Source organism: Poecilia formosa, unplaced genomic scaffold, assembly GCF_000485575.1.
Source record: "Poecilia formosa unplaced genomic scaffold, Poecilia_formosa-5.1.2 Scaffold122, whole genome shotgun sequence".
NCBI classification, from domain to species: Eukaryota; Metazoa; Chordata; class Actinopteri; order Cyprinodontiformes; family Poeciliidae; genus Poecilia; species Poecilia formosa.
Genome location: NW_006800061.1, coordinates 461,818 through 479,410, shown reverse-complemented (window position 1 = coordinate 479,410; position 17,593 = coordinate 461,818). Strand labels below are relative to the sequence as shown.

General features: G+C 38.7%; 4 protein-coding genes across 18 annotated transcripts in view; all 4 read right to left on the bottom strand.

Annotated features, from left to right (window-relative positions):
* LOC107837196 (C-C chemokine receptor type 8-like) overlaps positions 1-2,106 on the bottom strand; it is a 38,186-nt gene extending 36,080 nt beyond the window's left edge. The window contains exons 1-2 of the mRNA XM_016675837.1: positions 2,091-2,106; positions 31-74 (exon numbers count right to left, since the gene is read on the bottom strand). The gene's annotated coding sequence lies outside the window, so the exon portion shown is untranslated. The remainder of the gene's footprint in view (positions 1-30; positions 75-2,090) is intronic.
* A 2,914-nt stretch (positions 2,107-5,020) lies between these two features.
* Positions 5,021-17,593, bottom strand: part of LOC103144135 (clathrin coat assembly protein AP180-like) — a 34,409-nt gene continuing 21,836 nt past the window's right edge. For 4 of the 15 annotated variants that reach the window (XM_016675821.1, XM_016675820.1, XM_007560958.2 and 1 more), the window contains 5 exons: positions 15,691-15,777; positions 6,972-7,033; positions 6,012-6,089; positions 5,824-5,934; positions 5,021-5,321 (listed from right to left, as the gene is read on the bottom strand). In XM_016675821.1, coding sequence (XP_016531307.1) covers positions 5,848-5,934; positions 6,012-6,089; positions 6,972-7,033; positions 15,691-15,777 — 314 coding nt within the window. In that variant the 3' untranslated portion in view covers positions 5,021-5,321; positions 5,824-5,847. Of the gene's footprint in view, positions 5,322-5,656; positions 5,704-5,823; positions 5,935-6,011; positions 6,090-6,971; positions 7,034-15,690; positions 15,778-17,593 lie in introns of all 15 variants that reach the window. The other 11 variants (XM_016675822.1, XM_007560960.2, XR_001663200.1 and 8 more) reach the window with 10 other exon arrangements.
* Positions 9,529-11,117, bottom strand: LOC107837195 (C-X-C chemokine receptor type 2-like). Its single transcript, XM_016675836.1, has one exon. It carries the CDS (start codon positions 10,751-10,753, stop codon positions 9,794-9,796), a length of 960 nt encoding a protein of 319 aa, XP_016531322.1. The 5' UTR covers positions 10,754-11,117; the 3' UTR covers positions 9,529-9,793.
* Positions 12,042-14,655, bottom strand: LOC103144133 (C-X-C chemokine receptor type 4-like). Its single transcript, XM_007560954.2, has 2 exons — positions 13,911-14,655; positions 12,042-12,433 (listed from the first exon to the last, which is right to left on the bottom strand). Exons 1-2 carry the CDS (start codon positions 14,532-14,534, stop codon positions 12,143-12,145), a joined length of 915 nt encoding a protein of 304 aa, XP_007561016.1. The 5' UTR covers positions 14,535-14,655; the 3' UTR covers positions 12,042-12,142.

Genomic DNA, 17,593 nt, shown 5'->3' with positions numbered 1-17,593 from the left:
CTAATTATGTTACATTAAATGTAACATAATTAGTGATTGACAAAACACAAATGGCGCCCTCTCTACTGGTTAAGCTATCACTCTGTGTGATGCAACAAAGATTCAAGTTACCCTTTGAACAAACCTCCAACACCTCTCAGAAGAGAACGGGATTTGTTGACTTACCACAGCAGAGCGCTGATCAGACTGCGTGGAATTCTGGGTTTCTCCCCGAATTTATATGCAACCAGTAGGGGGCGCCAAAAACCACCAATTACAGGACAATTATGAAACATATTTCATTTGTATATCTACCGACCCCACACCCGTGAAACTTGTATCATGCCACAGTCCTCCACGTTTGCCTCAGTCCTCGCACGCACAAGGGTAAATAAATAGGGTTTCCCCCCGCCCCCATTTGGAATTGTTTCTGAATTGTTCGTGCTTTGCTAGAGCAGGGCTGCAACACGTCGATCGCGGAAGGTTTTGAGTCGATCTCGGCATTAGGTGACGAACTGAACGCCGCCGGGACGCTGAGACCAGCACGTCCTCCTCTGACTGGCTTAAAATATTCGTAACTTTATTAAAGAAGAAGAAGAAGAAGAAGAAGAAGAAGAAGAAGAAGAAGACCAACAACAACAACAACAACAACAAATCAACAAAACATGTTCAAATTATTGATCCAACAAAAATAATAATCCCTTATTGTTTCAACAAGGTTCGCAATTCTGCGCGTTTCGGTTCCTTTACCAGAATAACTAGCAGAGCAGGAGTTTAAAATTAATTAATCTACCACATCTGTCTCACAGCCGCTGTCGTCTCTGAACATGCAATAAGCGACAGGACTAATTATCTCGTTCGTCTCTGTGAGTATACGTCATTCACAACAAACATCAAACATGGTAAATATGTTTCATTAAGTATTTATCAAATGTGGTGGGATGGTGTTCCACCCTCCCCCGCTCTGTGCGCCGGGTGCAAAGCTGTAGCGCTTTGGACGCTCTGCTGTCTTGTCTCGTCTTCCCGTTGTTTGTTTGGGCCGCTCTTGACTAAACCTGTTGCGGATTGGACGGGTTGTGTGGGCGGGGCTTTACTCCTCTGGCCCCCTCGAAGGGCATTTGGAAGCGGATGACAACGATTTGTTCCATTGTTTTCTTTTAGTTTTGTTTTGTGATTGAAGTTACTCATTTGTTTTTGTTTGATTTACTAATTTCTTTTGCATTGCATGTTTTATTTTATTATTTGGAATAATTGAACTTGTCTGCCTTTACCTTTTGTGTTCCTTTTGTTCCAGGGACCGAGTAGTGGGCCNAGGAACTCCTGTGCTGATGCAGATTAAAGCTGTGTCCGAATTCAGGGTCTGCATCCTTCGAAGGACCCCGAATAAATAATGACCGGAAGAGAAACGCTGTGAATTCGGACAGGTCTAGCCTTCACCAACTGCCCCGCCCTGACCTTTGCAACTCATGTTGCCTAGCAACCATGACAGTGTGAAGCAGAGAGCGGAGACAGAAAGACACTTAAATTCTCGTCTAAAAATGTTGTACCAAATCACATTGTCATTTAAAGTGTAATATAGCAAAATAATTATGGGATGTGGTGGGCCGTGAAGGATACACCGGACCCATCCGTCAAATCTTGGGTTAAGAAGGCTGCATTTGAAGGAGACTTCGAATTCGGACAGGCCTTGTCGCCACGTTATGACGTAATCGGCTTACAAATCTGGCCTTCGAAGGATGCAGACCCTGAATTCGGACACAGCTCAAGTGTTAACATTTCTCTACATTGCTTTTGTAGTATTTGTTCCATTATTTTGCATGCACAATCCCAATGAATTAATTCCATATCATGTTTTATCATACATTTTGTGCAACTAAAGTTGACCAAGTATTCTAAAGGTGAGTCAAATATCAAACTTTGAAATGAACAGACAATTGTTCCTGAGGAGTAAAAAGCCTCAGGAACAAATCTGAGAATAATGTTTACTTAAATATTCCTTTGAAAACGTGTCTTAGCAGTTTGAAAGTTATGTTTATCAGTTTTGGCTATTCATAAATTTTCAATTTCACACACAAAACACAAATGGCGCAGTCAGCCCGCTACTGGTTTACCTATCACTCACAGCAGAGCACTGAACCGACTGCGCAATTCACAGTTATTATATTTTCTGTGACATGTGATCGTATAATGGCTTCAGAACACAAATCAATTGAAAAAAAAAATCTATTGAATACAATTTGTTTTTTTTTTAAATAAGAAATTAGAAAAATAAATACAAACAGCAGTCAAAATTAATCATTCAATTACTTGAGAAAGTCCTCTGGTGATTAGCAGAAAATAAACCTGGCCATGTCATGTCGTCATAGAAACAACTACTAAACAAACTGGCAGACTGGCAAACATAACTGATAAACTGACAAACATAACTGACAACATAAATTACTGGTAATTATGTTACATTTAATGTAACATAATTACCTGCAATTAGTGATTGACAAAACACAAAGGGCGCCCTCTCTACTGGTTAACCTATCACTCTGTGTAATGCAACAAAGATTCAAGTTACCCTTTGAACAAACCTCCAACACCTCTCAGAAGAGAACGGGATTTGTTGACTTACCACAGCAGAGCGCTGATCAGACTGCGTGGAATTTTGGGTTTCTCCCCGAATTTATAGGCAACCAGTAGGGGGCGCCAAAAACCACCAATTACAGGACAATTATGAAACATATTTTAGCAGGAATTTCATTTGTATATCTACCGACCCCACACCCGTGAAACTTGTATCATTTGCCACAGTCCTCGCACGCACAAGGGTTAATAAATAGACCCCCCCCCCTTTTCGAATTGTTTCTGGATTGTTCGTGCTTTGCTAGAGCAGCGGTGCAATACGTCGATCGCGGAAGGTTTTGAGTCGATCTCGGCATTAGGTGACAAACTGAACGCCGCCGGGACGCTGAGACCAGCACATCCTCCTCTGACTGGCTTAAAACGTTCCTAACTTTATTAAAGAAGAACAAAAAAATAATAATATATAAATAAAAATATAAAAATCAACAAAACATGTTCAAATTAATGATCCAACAAAAATAATAATCCCTTATTGTTTCAACAAGGTGCTTCGCAATTCTGTGCGTTTCGGTTCCATTACCAAAATAACTAGCAGAGCAGGAGTTTAAAATTAATTAATCTACCACATCTGTCTTAGGGGAGCGCTTATTAATAATCGCAAAATAAATATCAGCTAACAATGTCATGTTTTTAGCATAATCGCTGGTTGCCACGGCAATGGGTGGCATGACAAAGAGTGAGAGAGAGAGAGAGAAAGAGTAAAAAGATGCCAGTGGTTTAGAGTTGATCACCTGTTCGGGTTGTTGTTTTACCTTTGTTTACCTTTTCATTAAGTATTTAACAAACAAATAGCTTCTACCGCCATAATTATTCATCCATCATCCATCCATTTTCTTTACACCCTTGTCCCTCAGTGGGGTCGGGAGGGTTCGCCATAATTATGTGAAATTAAATTAACTGTCTCAAATTAAAAAAAGTAGTTTGTGCTCTCTGACATCTTGCTTTGAGCTCAGAGTCTGAGAGGCTTTTCCTCTATCAAACTTTTTTTTTTTTGTGCCTCTTATTTAGTGGAAATATTAATGTTGATGAGACTTAATGAAACCCTTTTTCAACCTTTATAGCTCCACTGTTGAAAATGAGGCACTAACATTCACAAATGACATTGAAATAAAATCCAGTCCAACATCTGGTTTGAGGTGATTCCTCTGGAAGCTGTTGGAGGAAAAATATCCCAACTTCAGAAGATGAGCTTCTAACTTAAGAGAGCTCTGAAACTGTGATGCACTCCATGCCATGATGTTCAGGATTTAGGTCTCATGGCATCTCGCGGTGTCAACATTGCAGCCAGGGAAATATGGCTGCAATGTATTTCATGCAATGTAACATGCAATTTGAATGGGTCATTTTGTATTGATGTTTGAGTAAATAGGACTCTCATCATTATGTCAACATGTATTTTATTTTTATGACGCTTGATTCTAGTTATAAAATCAACATTTGTTTATCTTTTTGTTCCTTTCTTTCTCAAGAATCTCCCACCTGTCTTTGGAAATCTTATCACAAATATAAATCTTTTCAACTGATCAAATGTACTACATTATTGTACAGCAAAATATACATGTCTGGCACTTTGGATGTTAAACCCTAGCACATACAGGAACTAAGCAGACAGTAAGGTAATGTTCATGTTTATTTGAATAACCAGAAGAAACCAATGTTTGTATACAAAAATAACTATGTAGCATAGTGGCTGAATTTCCCTTGTAAAATCTAGCCTCAGGCAAGTACATGTTGTAGGCACATGCCACACAACACAACCTAACTTGGATACATTTTCCTATTTCAATATCTTGACCTGAAATCTCAGTTTACCAACATATTTTTTGTTTGATGGGAATAGTTCAAAGTAAATGCTGTTTCTGAAGAAGCAGCAGACAGAAGTAATGAGCAAAAACCAGTTCAAAATATTTTATTTTGTTTTACTTTAAATTTCTTTGTCAGACATTCTGACACTTTGAATGGGTGCATGCCTGACAGAGTTTACCACTGTTAAAGACAGCTTCTGCTTTAGTTAAAGAACTGAGGAAAACCAATAATATTTGGAGAGATGAATGGATCAAGATACTTTTTTACATTTATTTTTGAAGTGTTAAGGACCAGTTGTGTATATGCCATAGAATGTTTGTTGCTAAAATGTTAATGTGGGGATGTTTGGAGCCATGAAAATAATGCTGAAATAGAAAGGTGAAGAAATATAAACTGTTTAAAGTAGTTTGGGAATTTTAACAAAAATATTTACAGATTATTAAGGGACTTAAAAATGCATATCTGGTTTGCATAAAATAATAAAATATATGAACCACTGAAAGTATGTTTCAAAAATATTTATTTTGAGAATGATTAAACTAAGGTGTATAAGATATACACAAAACTTTTTTTCAAAATACCACCTAAAGTACAAATTCAAAANTTTTTTTTTTTTGGTCATTTATTGTTCCATAGTATATTAAGTAAAGGTTAACACTGAAATACACACACACTCACACACATTGAAACATAACTCTGGTTTTCTGTATCTAGGGTTCATATTCACAGTTGTGCTACAACATTAGATAGGAAGGGAGAGTTTGTTACAAGAGTCAAGGCTGGTGGGGGGTTAGAGGGGAAAAGACCAAAGAGATGATGGCTGGCTGGCTGGCTGAAGAAGGGACTGGTGGGGTGAGGGGGTTGCAGACATCCATATCCACAGATCTCCAGACACAATGACAAACCTACAGAGGGGGTAGAAAAGGGAAGTTAGGACTGGAACATAACGAGAGAACCGGATTTACTCAAGTTTCTGTATTGCAAATTCAAGACTTATCCTGATGCACTTTAAGTTCACTTTAAAAAATAGACTTACTCATCTTTAATTGTTTTGGGCTTTGACCTGATCTGGAATTCAGATTTATGCCTTTATATTTAGAACTTTAACTTCCATCTCATCCATCTCTAAACAGACATTTTCTAAAGAACATTAATAAGTACAGAAGTAAACTCACTCTTCCACTCCACAGTAGCTGATTTAGGTTTGTGTTATGATTTCATGCAAAACTATTCCACTAACCCCAAATTACCATGAGTGCTGGCCTCATCTGCTGCACGAAACATGATCTATTATGTGGTAAATGATGGAGAGTGTTACACTAGTGCATTGCAGGTAATATTATTTACACACGCAAACATACACACGCATTTATGAAGAGCTGATATACAAGTACCGAGCACGCCTACCTTGGGGTTAATGGGTCAGGCAGTCTACATGAAGTCCTTGATATTCAGGTCATCCAGAGCGTTCCTGGGTGGTGGGGGCTTTCTGGGGCTTTGGGCCATTCCAGGAGACATCTGTAAACACGTCTGATTTTAGCATTAACCCTTGCTTTGCAGGTTTGTAACTAGTAACTCAATTAGGACCATATTACCGGTGCCCCCGGGGTCACTCCTGCAGCAGGGAAGCCTGGCCTGGCCATGGGCATCATTGGTGCTCCGGCAACTGGTGCCTTAGATATGGAAAAATGGAGGGATAAACAAACAATTACACAGAATGTCTGCCATCTGATGGCGGAGGGAGGGACACCTAAGTAGCTGATTGTCCATCAATAGCCGGTAATGCCCAGATGGAACATTACTGGACTGGAACGGAATGGCTATCTTACCATGGTGAAGCTGGGGTAAGTCCCCAAATAAGGAGCAGGACCCATGGGAATGGTCTAAAGGTGTGGAGGGAATGGGACGGAGATGGAGGGTTTGGATGTTACTATACTCGATATAACATAAATGAGAGATGCCGCAAAACCACCACATAACAAAAATGGCTACAGGATGTTTTGATGCTTCACAAAAGTGAGGCTTAAGACAGACAAAACAGCACAGCACACGAGAAACGAAGATAAGCCCGCAACACAAAACCCTTACTGCTACTCTTTACTGACACGTGTATCATGGAGGGAATATGTTTGCCAAAAGAGCAAGTGTGTCAATAAAGAGTCGAGCTATACGAAGTGAATTCAGTGACTCAATCAGGCTTTAAGTTGTATTTATTTTAGAGCATGAGAAGTTGTTTCCAAGCAACAACTTCCTAATTTAGTCATACCATTTGCCTCTTCATCACTCTCCAGTACACGCATATTAAAAAGTTATTTTCCCCCAAAGTTCAAATGAAACCTTCCTGAATTTGTAGTGCTGCATGTGAAACTAGCAGCTCTGCTTTTCTAAATGTGTACCATCGGGTAACCCTGCATCCCCCAGGCGTTGCCAGCCCTCTGAGCAACGCCTGGGTACTGGAGAACAAAATGAAGGCAATGCTTTGAGATTGCTGCTACAGGTGCGCCCTATCTGCCATGCGGGTCCACTCCATGCTATTAGACGCAGACAACATTTACCATGGGTGCACCCCAACTCGGGGGAGCTACCTGAGGAGCCGCTGCAGTTCCCATTGTGAGGTCTTGGAGAAGGAGAGAGACAGAAAGAGAGAGGTTCTGCAAAATCACTGCTTTCATTTGCACCACTGGAGAAATCATACAACCTAGAGTGAATGTCTTCTGGTCTTGTTGCAACTTCATCAGACTTTTCTATTGTCCTCTAAGGCTGAGAGGATTTTTGTTAAACCTATGTCATTCAAGCACATAGAGTTTTTTAATGTTGTTGTGTTTTATGTATTACAAAGACACAATTGACAGCTATTTTATTGGCTTTGGTACCACTTCTCTCTAAATCAGGTCATCACAATCAAAAGGGTTTCAACAGAAAGCAATTTGACTTGTTTTCTTATTCCTTAAATGCCCTTTGTCTCATCTAACAGGCCTTTTTAGTTCTGAACATGGGCATGTTGCAGAACTGAAAAAGCCTTTTGGTTGAGACGTGAAACATATTTCAAGAGAAAAGGAAGTGCGACTAAAGCACTAGAAACATTTTATTAACAGAATCTATAAAAGCAGCAAAGATATTGCAGTTCAAAGATATGCAAAATAGTAGTGTACTACCAACAAGATGGTTCCCAGCTACAACCCANTATCCAAAGTATAATTATGTAATATATTAAATTGAAATGTAAAGTATTTTAGAAAAACTTGATTTTTAAAAGTCTACCAAAATACATTTTGAAACAAAGTAATGAAAGCGTGTTTTTAAAATGTATTAGTTTACATTTCTAGTATAATTCTAGTAAGTACATCACATCCACTTGCTAACATTTAAAAAATGTATTTAAGAAAAAAATCATCCTATTTAAAATATATTTATGTAGATTGTTTTTTTTCACAAGTGTGGGTTTTATGAAAGAAAATCTTTGAACTCGCCACCAAACGTACACTTCAGTTAAGTATGCAACTTGCTGTCGTGCGTTTTTTTATCACTTCCCATTTGAATCGTCATAGAAAACCATGCCTTTGTGATGTTACACAACAAACACACTCAATAACATCAAACCAGAAAGAAATAAAACTTTATATCTGAGTAAAAGTAACATCTTAAAATCTTTCTGTCCTTCTCAAGGTCCAGAGATTGCAATGACATGAACTGTTTGGTTTCTGTAATCCTGGTGCGATGAGTCTTCTTTCTGGCAAGCAGAGCAAACTTTTTTAGAAGCAAATGCATAGAGGAGGGGATTGATGGAACTATTTATAAATAACACAGTTGCCACAAAGTGCCTTGCATCTCTACAAACATGTATCAGATTCTCATTTTTCAGAGATACAGCAATCACAGTCAGCACATTTATAATATGATATGGAAGCCACAAGATAAAAAACGTCACAGTGACACATGTTACCAGCCTGGTTGTTTGCGAATTGTTAAAAAAGACTGCCTGGTTAAGTTTCCAGAGGAGGCGCATGTAAATAAGTACCACTATTGACACAGAAGCAAATCCAACAAGAACCTTTGTCAAACCGATAGCCATCTGCTGTGCTTCAGATGGATAAGTGATGCATTCTGTCCATGGCATATCTGTTTTCAGCTGGTGAACCACCAAAGCAGGAGTGGACAGGATCAGAGCAGCCAACCAGAGCAGAACCAGCAACACTTTATCTAGTAACTGATGGCATCTTCTCTGGAGCACAATGACAAAATATCGCTGGATGCTCAACACAGTCACAGTCAGCAGGCTGGCAGAAATGGTGCAGTGTTGAAAATACACCAGTAGCTTACAGGCCGTCGGGCTAAAAGTCCAACCAAAAAAAGAAGTGTAAATCCAAAATGGAATGGTCAGCAGACAGAGCAGGTCAGACACAGTCAGATTCAGCATTAAACTCCGGGTCAGATGGGACAGATTATTCCAGTTTGGCTTGAGAATGATCACAGCAATGTTTCTAGGAACTCCCACAAGAAGGCAGAGGGAAAAAATGACCAAACGGAACAAAACACTGGTGGTCAAAGGAGGGTATATTGGAGAAGAGACATTAGAGGTGACCACAGTTGAATTAAGTTGGTCCATGCTGCGTCTTGTTGATAAAATTGGGTCCTTAGCAAATGATACAACTAACTGTGCAGGTTGAGAAGTAATGCTTGGAGTCTAAGAGGATCTGACATGTGGTGGTTATGCAAATGAGATGTAGTCTGATGTATATCTGTTCTATTGTTGGCTACATCACTCTAAATGGTTTCACTGTGAAGTCAGAAATTTGTCCGTGACAGTGTTCAGCATCCTCTTACCATCACACCCTGTGGTAGTAATTGTATTATTAGGTACAAATGACACTACGCATAAGCCAAGTTGTTTAATTTTGACACAAGGAAGAAGTGTCTTTAAAACATGTCCTAGATCAACAGCTGTGTCTCCATTTAACTCAGATGCGATCAATAAACTCATCAAAAGCTTGCACAGACATGACAGCAAATATCCCAAATTGTCTAAAGGCAAAGTAAAGTGGATTTAAACTTTTGACTCTGAAAAAAGTAGTAAATACTTTACTACAAAAATGTTAGCTCAATCACAAATTACAAAAGGTTATTTTAATCTCGCAAATGAGTTTCATCCAAGAGACTACTTCATTTTATTGGATTTGACTGTAGATTAAAGATCAACTTGAGTTGTGAAAAAATTAAAGCAAAGATGATGGGAATATGTGGTTAGTGATAAAGAAACCAAGCAAATAATTGTAGTCATCTGTAAGACAAATTGTATTAGAAGCAGATTTTGCAATGAAAAATATGAAATCAATTAAAAGAACCACCCCTATTTGTTCTTTGTGAAAGCAGGACGTCTTTAGCTGTCATCATCGAGGTTTTGCTGTTGTTCCGTGTCTTGACAAATTCCTTGGTGTGGTGCATTTTGCTTGCAGATGGGGCACATTTTAGGAGAAGAAAAGGCATACAGGAGTGGATTCAGACAACTGTGTAGAAATATAAGTGACGCAACAAGTTCCCGTTGATCCATGCAAAAGTTTAACAAGTCCACATGTTTCAGACATATAGCTGCCACACGTAGCAGGTTGATCGTATGATATGGAATCCACACGACAAATAAGCTCACGATGATCCTGGTCACCAGTCGGGTTGTCTGGGGGTGGTTGAAAAGAGCTGTCTGGTTAACCTTCCTGTGCAAGCGAATATATGTACAACCCACTAAAGAAAAACAAACAAATCCAAACAGGCTCTCCAGTAGCATCAAAACCACCCACTGTGTCTCAGAGGTGAACTGAGATCGGCATTGTGCTGACTGCTGATATGTTTTCAGCTGTCGGACCACCAAAGCAGGAATGGAAAGGATGACAGCAACCAGCCAGAGAAGAAGCAGCAGCAGCACTCTTTTCCGCACCTGATTGTACCTCTGTCGGCGCACCACAGCCAGGTATCGGTGGACGCTTAATGCAGTTACAGTCAGCAGGCTGCCATGAAAGCTGCAGTACACAAGATAAGCTGAAAGCTTACAGGCCGCTAGCTGGAATATCCATCCATAGAGGATGCTGTATGCCCAAATTGGAAGAGTCACCAGACATAGCAGGTCAGACACAGCCAGGTTTAGCATCAAAGTCCGGCTCAGACTGGACAGATTCTGCCAGTTAGGCTTGAGAAGAATCACTGCGATGTTTCCAGGAACTCCCAGTAGAAAGCAGAAGATGTACACCACCGCAGGAACCAGACCGCCTGCTTTCCAGGAGGGGAATGTTGGAAGTTCTGTAGGAGAAAAGTTAGTGCTAACCGCAGTTGCATTGAGTTGCTCCATGGTTGTAAGCTGTGCTCTCAGAAACTGATGGTTTATAAATATGCTGTCAATGAAAAAAAAGTGGGTGGTCAATTCGGAAGTTAGAAACAAACCATAAATGGAAGAAAACACAAACAAGCTACATCATTGCTTGTTTGTGGTGTCTGCATGCACACATCTGAAGTTATTTCAATGAAGTCATTTACCGGTATTATAGTTAGTGTGTAAGTGTGTGTGTGGCCTTGTATTTGATACAACCATTTTGATCATTTTCCTAATAAATATTAAATGGAGACTAATTGCTATAGGGCCAAAAGCCACATAAGAATAAGTGTTTTTTTAGGAAAAGCCCTTAGGTTTAGGACTAAAATGTGAATTGTATTTAGGTCAGCCTTAGGGTTAGGTATGTACTGGTAATAGGTGGGGTTAGAGTAAGTGTCTTGTCTTAATGCAACAGTGAAATATGTGAGACTTATTTAAGTAATTAATTTTATATAAAACGGCATTAGTCCAATCTACAGTAAAAATATTTTTAGTTTTTTTGCTTTACTTTTTAAACCAAAAAAGAGAAAAGATTGTTTTCTTTGGGGGATTTTGTATCATGTCTTTCTGAACTTTTAGATTATCTGTGCCTTGATTAATATATATTTTTCTTTTTGGAAAATGNATTGTTTTCTTTGGGGGATTTTGTATCATGTCTTTCTGAACTTTTAGATTATCTGTGCCTTGATTAATATATATTTTTCTTTTTGGAAAATGACACTATCATTTTGTAAAAAAACAACAAAAAAAAACAAACAAGAAGTGACTTGCAACAAAAGGTATTTGGATGTGTTATTTGTCTTTTATTGCATCTAATTCGGACTCACATGCAGGCGGGGAGAGTGGACGATACCATTCATTATAACAAAAACCAAAAGGAATGGGCAAACAGCCTTCATATACCAAACAAATGTTACTTATCCACAACCTTTTTAATATGTCATATTCGTCTTTTATTTTTCTTTCAACAGTTAATACCACTTAATGCCACAATGGATTAAAATACAGTCACCTTTATAAAATAAGTAACAGAGAAACATCCAGTGAACACTTGCGTGTTTTACAGTAAGCCTGTAAGACCCAGAGGCTGCACATGAGCAAATGTACCGACTGCTGCTGCATCAGAAATGACCCAAAGAGAGCTAAAACCCCATTGCACAAACTGTGTCCTTCACTATAACTTCTACTTGTGTTAAGAGACAAAATCAACTTTCTGGTTCATGCAATTGCAGAAAAAATGAAATAGAAATAGTAGAAGATGTGACATCAGTTTAAATGAAAAGAAACAAACTTATTTCAGTTTGGGGGTTTTTTGGAAAAAGTGACATTTGTCACTATCGTCATCAAAGTTCTGCAACTGTAGCAATGTCAGGTGCCCTCATCCGTATTGGGTGAGTTCTTTGTGCAAAAAGGACAGAATTTAGTAGAAATAAAAGCATACAAGAGTGGATTTACGGTACTACTGGCCATTGTAAATGACTTGACTACACTCCAACTGTCTGCACAAAACTTCAGGAGCTCCTTGTTTTTAAGAATTATCCCTAACACAGCCAGCATATTGACCATATGAAGTGGAAAAAACATAATAAAATTGCTTAAAATAATGCTAATAAGCAGCCTGCTTGTCTGTGGATTGTTAAAAAAGGCTGAACTCCTAACCTNATTGTTTTCTTTGGGGGATTTTGTATCATGTCTTTCTGAACTTTTAGATTATCTGTGCCTTGATTAATATATATTTTTCTTTTTGGAAAATGACATTATCATTTTGTAAAACAACAACAACAACAACAACAACAACAAACAAACAAGAAGTGACTTACAACAAAAGGTATTTGGATGTGTTACTTGTCTTTTATTGCATCTAACTCGGACTCACATGCAGGCGGGGAGAGTGGACCATACCATTCATTATAACAAAAACCAAAAGGAATGGGCAAACAGCCTTCATATACCAAACAAATGTTACTAATCCACATGGAGGTGTCAACGTCACCTGCTTGAGGGGTCACAGTGGGCTTCATTATGTCGCCTAGCCCATCAAATACTACAGCAGGGAGGGGGCAGAAGAAAGGAAGGGGCAAGATGGGAGATGAAGGCAGACATTAGCATCCTGTGTGAGCTATCCTCACACTACACTGACACTGTTGAGGATGTCTTCTTATTAAAAAGGAGTTTTAATTTCCACACATGCTAGGCGTGAGATATTGCTGATATTGCTGCAAGGTTCTGAACTTGATGCTTTTAGTTGGATTTATGTAGATAGCAAACCTTTTACCTATCTGTATCCTACAAGAGAACTTCTACTGTTTTATAAGAAGCATTTAATTTGAATTGGGACAATAAATAAACCAAATCAATATGAATGTATGCATTGTTAATTATTTATCTGAAAGGAAGAAAAATTTCAACATAAGATTTATTTAAAATTTTCACCATGTTTTCTAGACAGAATTTTGAAAAAGTCATGAAAGAAAACAAGCAGTAAATATAGATACAGGTGAAATTCAAATACCAGTCTAAACAGTGTGAGCATAGAAAAAAGTGGCGTATAAGGAAAACAAATTAAAATACTTGCAAAGGTCAATGGGTAAAAACGTCATTGGTAAACCAAATGTAGTGATACAGTTATATAAAGTGTAATTTGATAAGTTTTACATAAACAAAGGGACAAAATCAACTTCCTGGTTCATGCAATTGCAGAAAAAATGAAATAGAAATAGTAGAAGATGTGACATCAGTTTAAATGAAAAGAAACAAACTTATTTCAGGTTGTTTTTTTTTTTTTTTTTTTGGAAAAAGTGACATTTGTCACTATCGTCATCAAAGTTCTGCAATTGTAGCAATGTCAGGTGCCCTCATCCGTATTGGGTGAGTTCTTTGTGCAACAAGGACAGAATTTAGTAGAAATAAAAGCATACAAGAGTGGATTTACGGTACTACTGGCCATTGTAAATGACTTGACTACACTCCAACTGTCTACACAAAACTTCAGGAGCTCCTTGTTTTTAAGAATTATCCCTAACACAGCCAGCATATTGACCATATGAAGTGGAAAAAACATAATAAAATTGCTTAAAATAATGCTAATAAGCAGCCTGCTTGTCTGTGGATTGTTAAAAAAGGCTGAACTCCTAACCTTCTTGTGGAGGGATATGTATGATAATGTGACAAGTGAAGATGAAGCAAGTCCAAACAAGATCTCTGTGAACAGCACAGCAAGCAACTGTGCCTCAGAAGAATAACGGGGTGTGCAGCGGATCCATTGTCCTTCTTTCGTTAGTTGTTCAGTCATCAAAACATAGATGCACAAAGTAAAAGCTGACAGCCAAAGCAGAAACACCAGCACACTTTTTTGTATATCGCACTTCCATTCACGCACAACAATAATGTAGCGCTGGATGCTCAACGCAGTCACAGTCATTTGGCTAACATAAACTGTAAAGTACACAATGTATGATAGAACTTTGCAGGCTACAATGCCGAATGTCCATCCAAGGAGTAAGTTGTAAATCCACAGTGGAAGGGTAAGCAGACACATTAGATCAGAAATGGTCAGATTCATCATTAAACTCTGGGTCGTTCTGGACAGATGCTCCCAGTTAGGCTTGAATATAATCACAGCAATGTTTCCAGGAACTCCAAGTAGATAGCAGAAAGTTAATACCACTGCAGGGAACAGACCGCGTTGATTCCAAGAGTGCTGAGGTAATCCAGCGGAAGAGCTGTTAGAACTGAATCCTGTGAAGTTTGATTCATCCATCTTGAGTTGTGCTGGGAACGATGTGCTGTGAGCCACAGCTTCTTCTCCCAGTGTCCTGAAGTCACAGTAACAAAGAGGGAACTCAAAGAGGAACTCCTGTGCTGATGCAGATTAAAGCTGTGTCCGAATTCAGGGTCTGCATCCTTCGAAGGACCCCGAATAAATAATGACCGGAAGAGAAACGCTGTGGATTCGGACAGGTCTAGCCTTCACCACCCTGACCTCAGCGTAACTCATGTTGCCTAGCAACCATGACAACGTGAAGCAGAGAGTGCAGAAAGAAACACACTTAAATTCTCGCCTAAAAACGTTGTACCAAATCACATTGTGTCATTTAAAGTGTAATATAGCAAAATAATCATGGGATGTGGTGGGCCGTGAAGGATACACCGGACNTAGTAATATACAACTAAATCAAGTTTAGCAACACATTTGATCATTTTTATGACTGTTTATAACTCAAAGAAAAAATAGCTACAGAAATAAACTAATACACAATGGTTTAAGAACATGGAAATGAAATGGCTTGTTTACGCATATGACACAGAAATCGGCAACAACAAAATGGCAATATGTTGATTTGAAAAAACGGGGGTTTAAATTGATTAAGGCTCATATTTATCCAACCGGATTGTGATTAGTTTGGAATAGACATTGGGATTCATGATAAAGCAGCAGCTGCTGCAAAAGGTATGACAATATCTTCAATCTTGATAAGGGGTCAGCTGCATGCTGAGCTTAGTGAGACATAGATAGATGGTGACTTCTCACTAAGAGTGTGAAGTCAATTTATTTTGATCCATTGTCCAATTTCTGTTCGTTAAATTATGTGTTGTGCCTCATTTTTTCATGATCAAATAAAATGTAAGTGATTGCGGTTATATTACTCTGAGCCTCAATGGTTGTACTTGTAAAAAATTAGAACAGATGCCCAGTGAGCAGCAATGCTTCTCTAACGGTCCTGAGAAAGTCAATGAATAAAGCCTGTGAAGCACTGTGCAGGATAATCTGTAGTTTCATTTTTATTGTGCTGCAAGTTTAACCCCATCCCTATCCCCTCCCCCCCAAGGGAGAAATAGCAGCTGCTAAATATACACATTTTTTTCATTACTTTGTTTCATCTTTGAGTCTGCACTTATCCTAAATGACTACTTACTACTTGCCATGTTAGCCATGGAGGTGTCAACGTCACCCGCTTGAGGGGTCACAGTGGGCTTCATTATGTCGCCTAGCCCATCAAATACTACAGCAGGGAGGGGGGCAGAAGAAAGGAAGGGGCAGGATGGGAGATGAAGGCAGACATTAGCATCCTGTGTGAGCTATCCTCACACTCTACCACAACTCTGTAGCACATCTCCTTATAACTGGTGATTACTATGACAACGGAAAGGCGTCTCTATGACAACAGAGCAGTTGGGATGATCGATAAACACCGAGATTATAGTGAGTTCAGATGATGACAAAGAATTTCCATATAGTGTGCGTGGAAAAAAAAAAAAAATAGCAAGACACATGAATACATACAAACCTATTTTTAAGTTTTCTTTAAAAATAAATATTTAGTAGATAGAGATAGATGTGAGTAAATAGGTTTCAGCTGACTTCATCCTAGCATTGTAGCTTGAATTAAGTCAGGTTAGATGTTAAACACTGTACATATTGCTTTTGTTTTACACAGACAGACAATCTTTGTCAGCATCCAGCATCTGGTGGTGGAGGGGACAGTGCAGTGGAGCTGCGCCACTGCAATGCAGTGCACTGTGGGAATTTGGCGTGTTAAAGAGCAAGGCAACTCACCCAATCAAATTGGAGGAAGCAAGAAATGAGCCAGCCCAAGAGCCAGATGGAGAAAGAGAGCAGGGGAGGCGCAAGGGGAAAAAAAGAGAGGATAGCAAAAACAAGCAGAGATGCCAAAGTGAGAAAGAAACATTGAGCTTTTTAAATAGCGCGTGACAAAGAGTTCAGTAGAGATTTTTATATGGAAAGAGAAAAAGAGAAAGAGTTAAGCCGTAAAGCAGGAGTACAGCAAACATTAGGTAAATGGCACTGAGTGAGATGAACATGGATCAGGGTTTGAGGTTAAAGGAACTTACCATTTTTAGACAGGAACAACAAAATCAGTAGTGGACAAATATGGTGTCTTGCAAAAGTATCATCACCAACATCTAATCATTTATTGATATTCCTTCAAAAGTTTCAAAAGTTTATTCCACAGCATCTGTGACATTCTGTCTGCTGTGTCTTGTGTGTGTTGGGGACAACTTTCTCACAAAACTGTTCTATCTGGATATTGTGTTTCTTGTTTAACAACCAACATTTGGTTTATGGCAATAAATACATTTGAACTTGTCAAAGAAGCTGTCAGTGCCCAACCTGTACATCTTGATTGTTTAATGACAAAAGTCTTTGAGTACCGTTGTATGTTTGTAATAGTTTTGTGTAGTTTGCAGATATTTTGATGAACCTTACAATTATTTTATTTTTAGTTGAAGCTTAGGCCATTTTTTAGATCAGGCAGTTTGGTGTAAATCAACAAAGCCAACTCTAATGTTTATAGAAAATATCTGATGTGTCCGTGAATATCTTGCCACAGAATTAAAAAAAACTGGTCTGGACTTTGACTAGGCCATGATAGCACTTGAAAAAGTTTTGATCTAAATCATTCCATTATACGTCTGGCTGTAACTTTATCATCAATTCGCTGCTGGAGTGTGAATTTTTACCCCGCAATCCCATGAATGTACTCTACAGTTTTATGGTTGTGACGTGACAAAATGTGAAAAAAGTCCAATCATGGCTTTTGCAAGGCGCCATATGTATATGAAAATCATCAAACACACTTTTAAAAAACTAAATGGAGTCTTGACCAAAAAACACAAAGGGATAAATTGAATTGCGGTGGACTATTTCTTTAACAGTTACCAAAATTAACAGTGACAAATACTGTGAAGCATCAGATTTGACAGGTTAAACGCCACTGTGTAGCTTCCAGAAAGGATGGCATCAGAATAATTCTCTGGGGTGATGTGAGGATATTAGATTTAAAATGACAAGGCATC

Coding starts and splice junctions, on each gene's coding strand:
- LOC107837195 (XM_016675836.1), bottom strand. CDS start 10,753: ATGGAGCAACTCAATGCAACTGCGGTTAGCACTAACTTTTCTCCTACA.
- LOC103144133 (XM_007560954.2), bottom strand. CDS start 14,534: ATGGATGAATCAAACTTCACAGGATTCAGTTCTAACAGCTCTTCCGCT.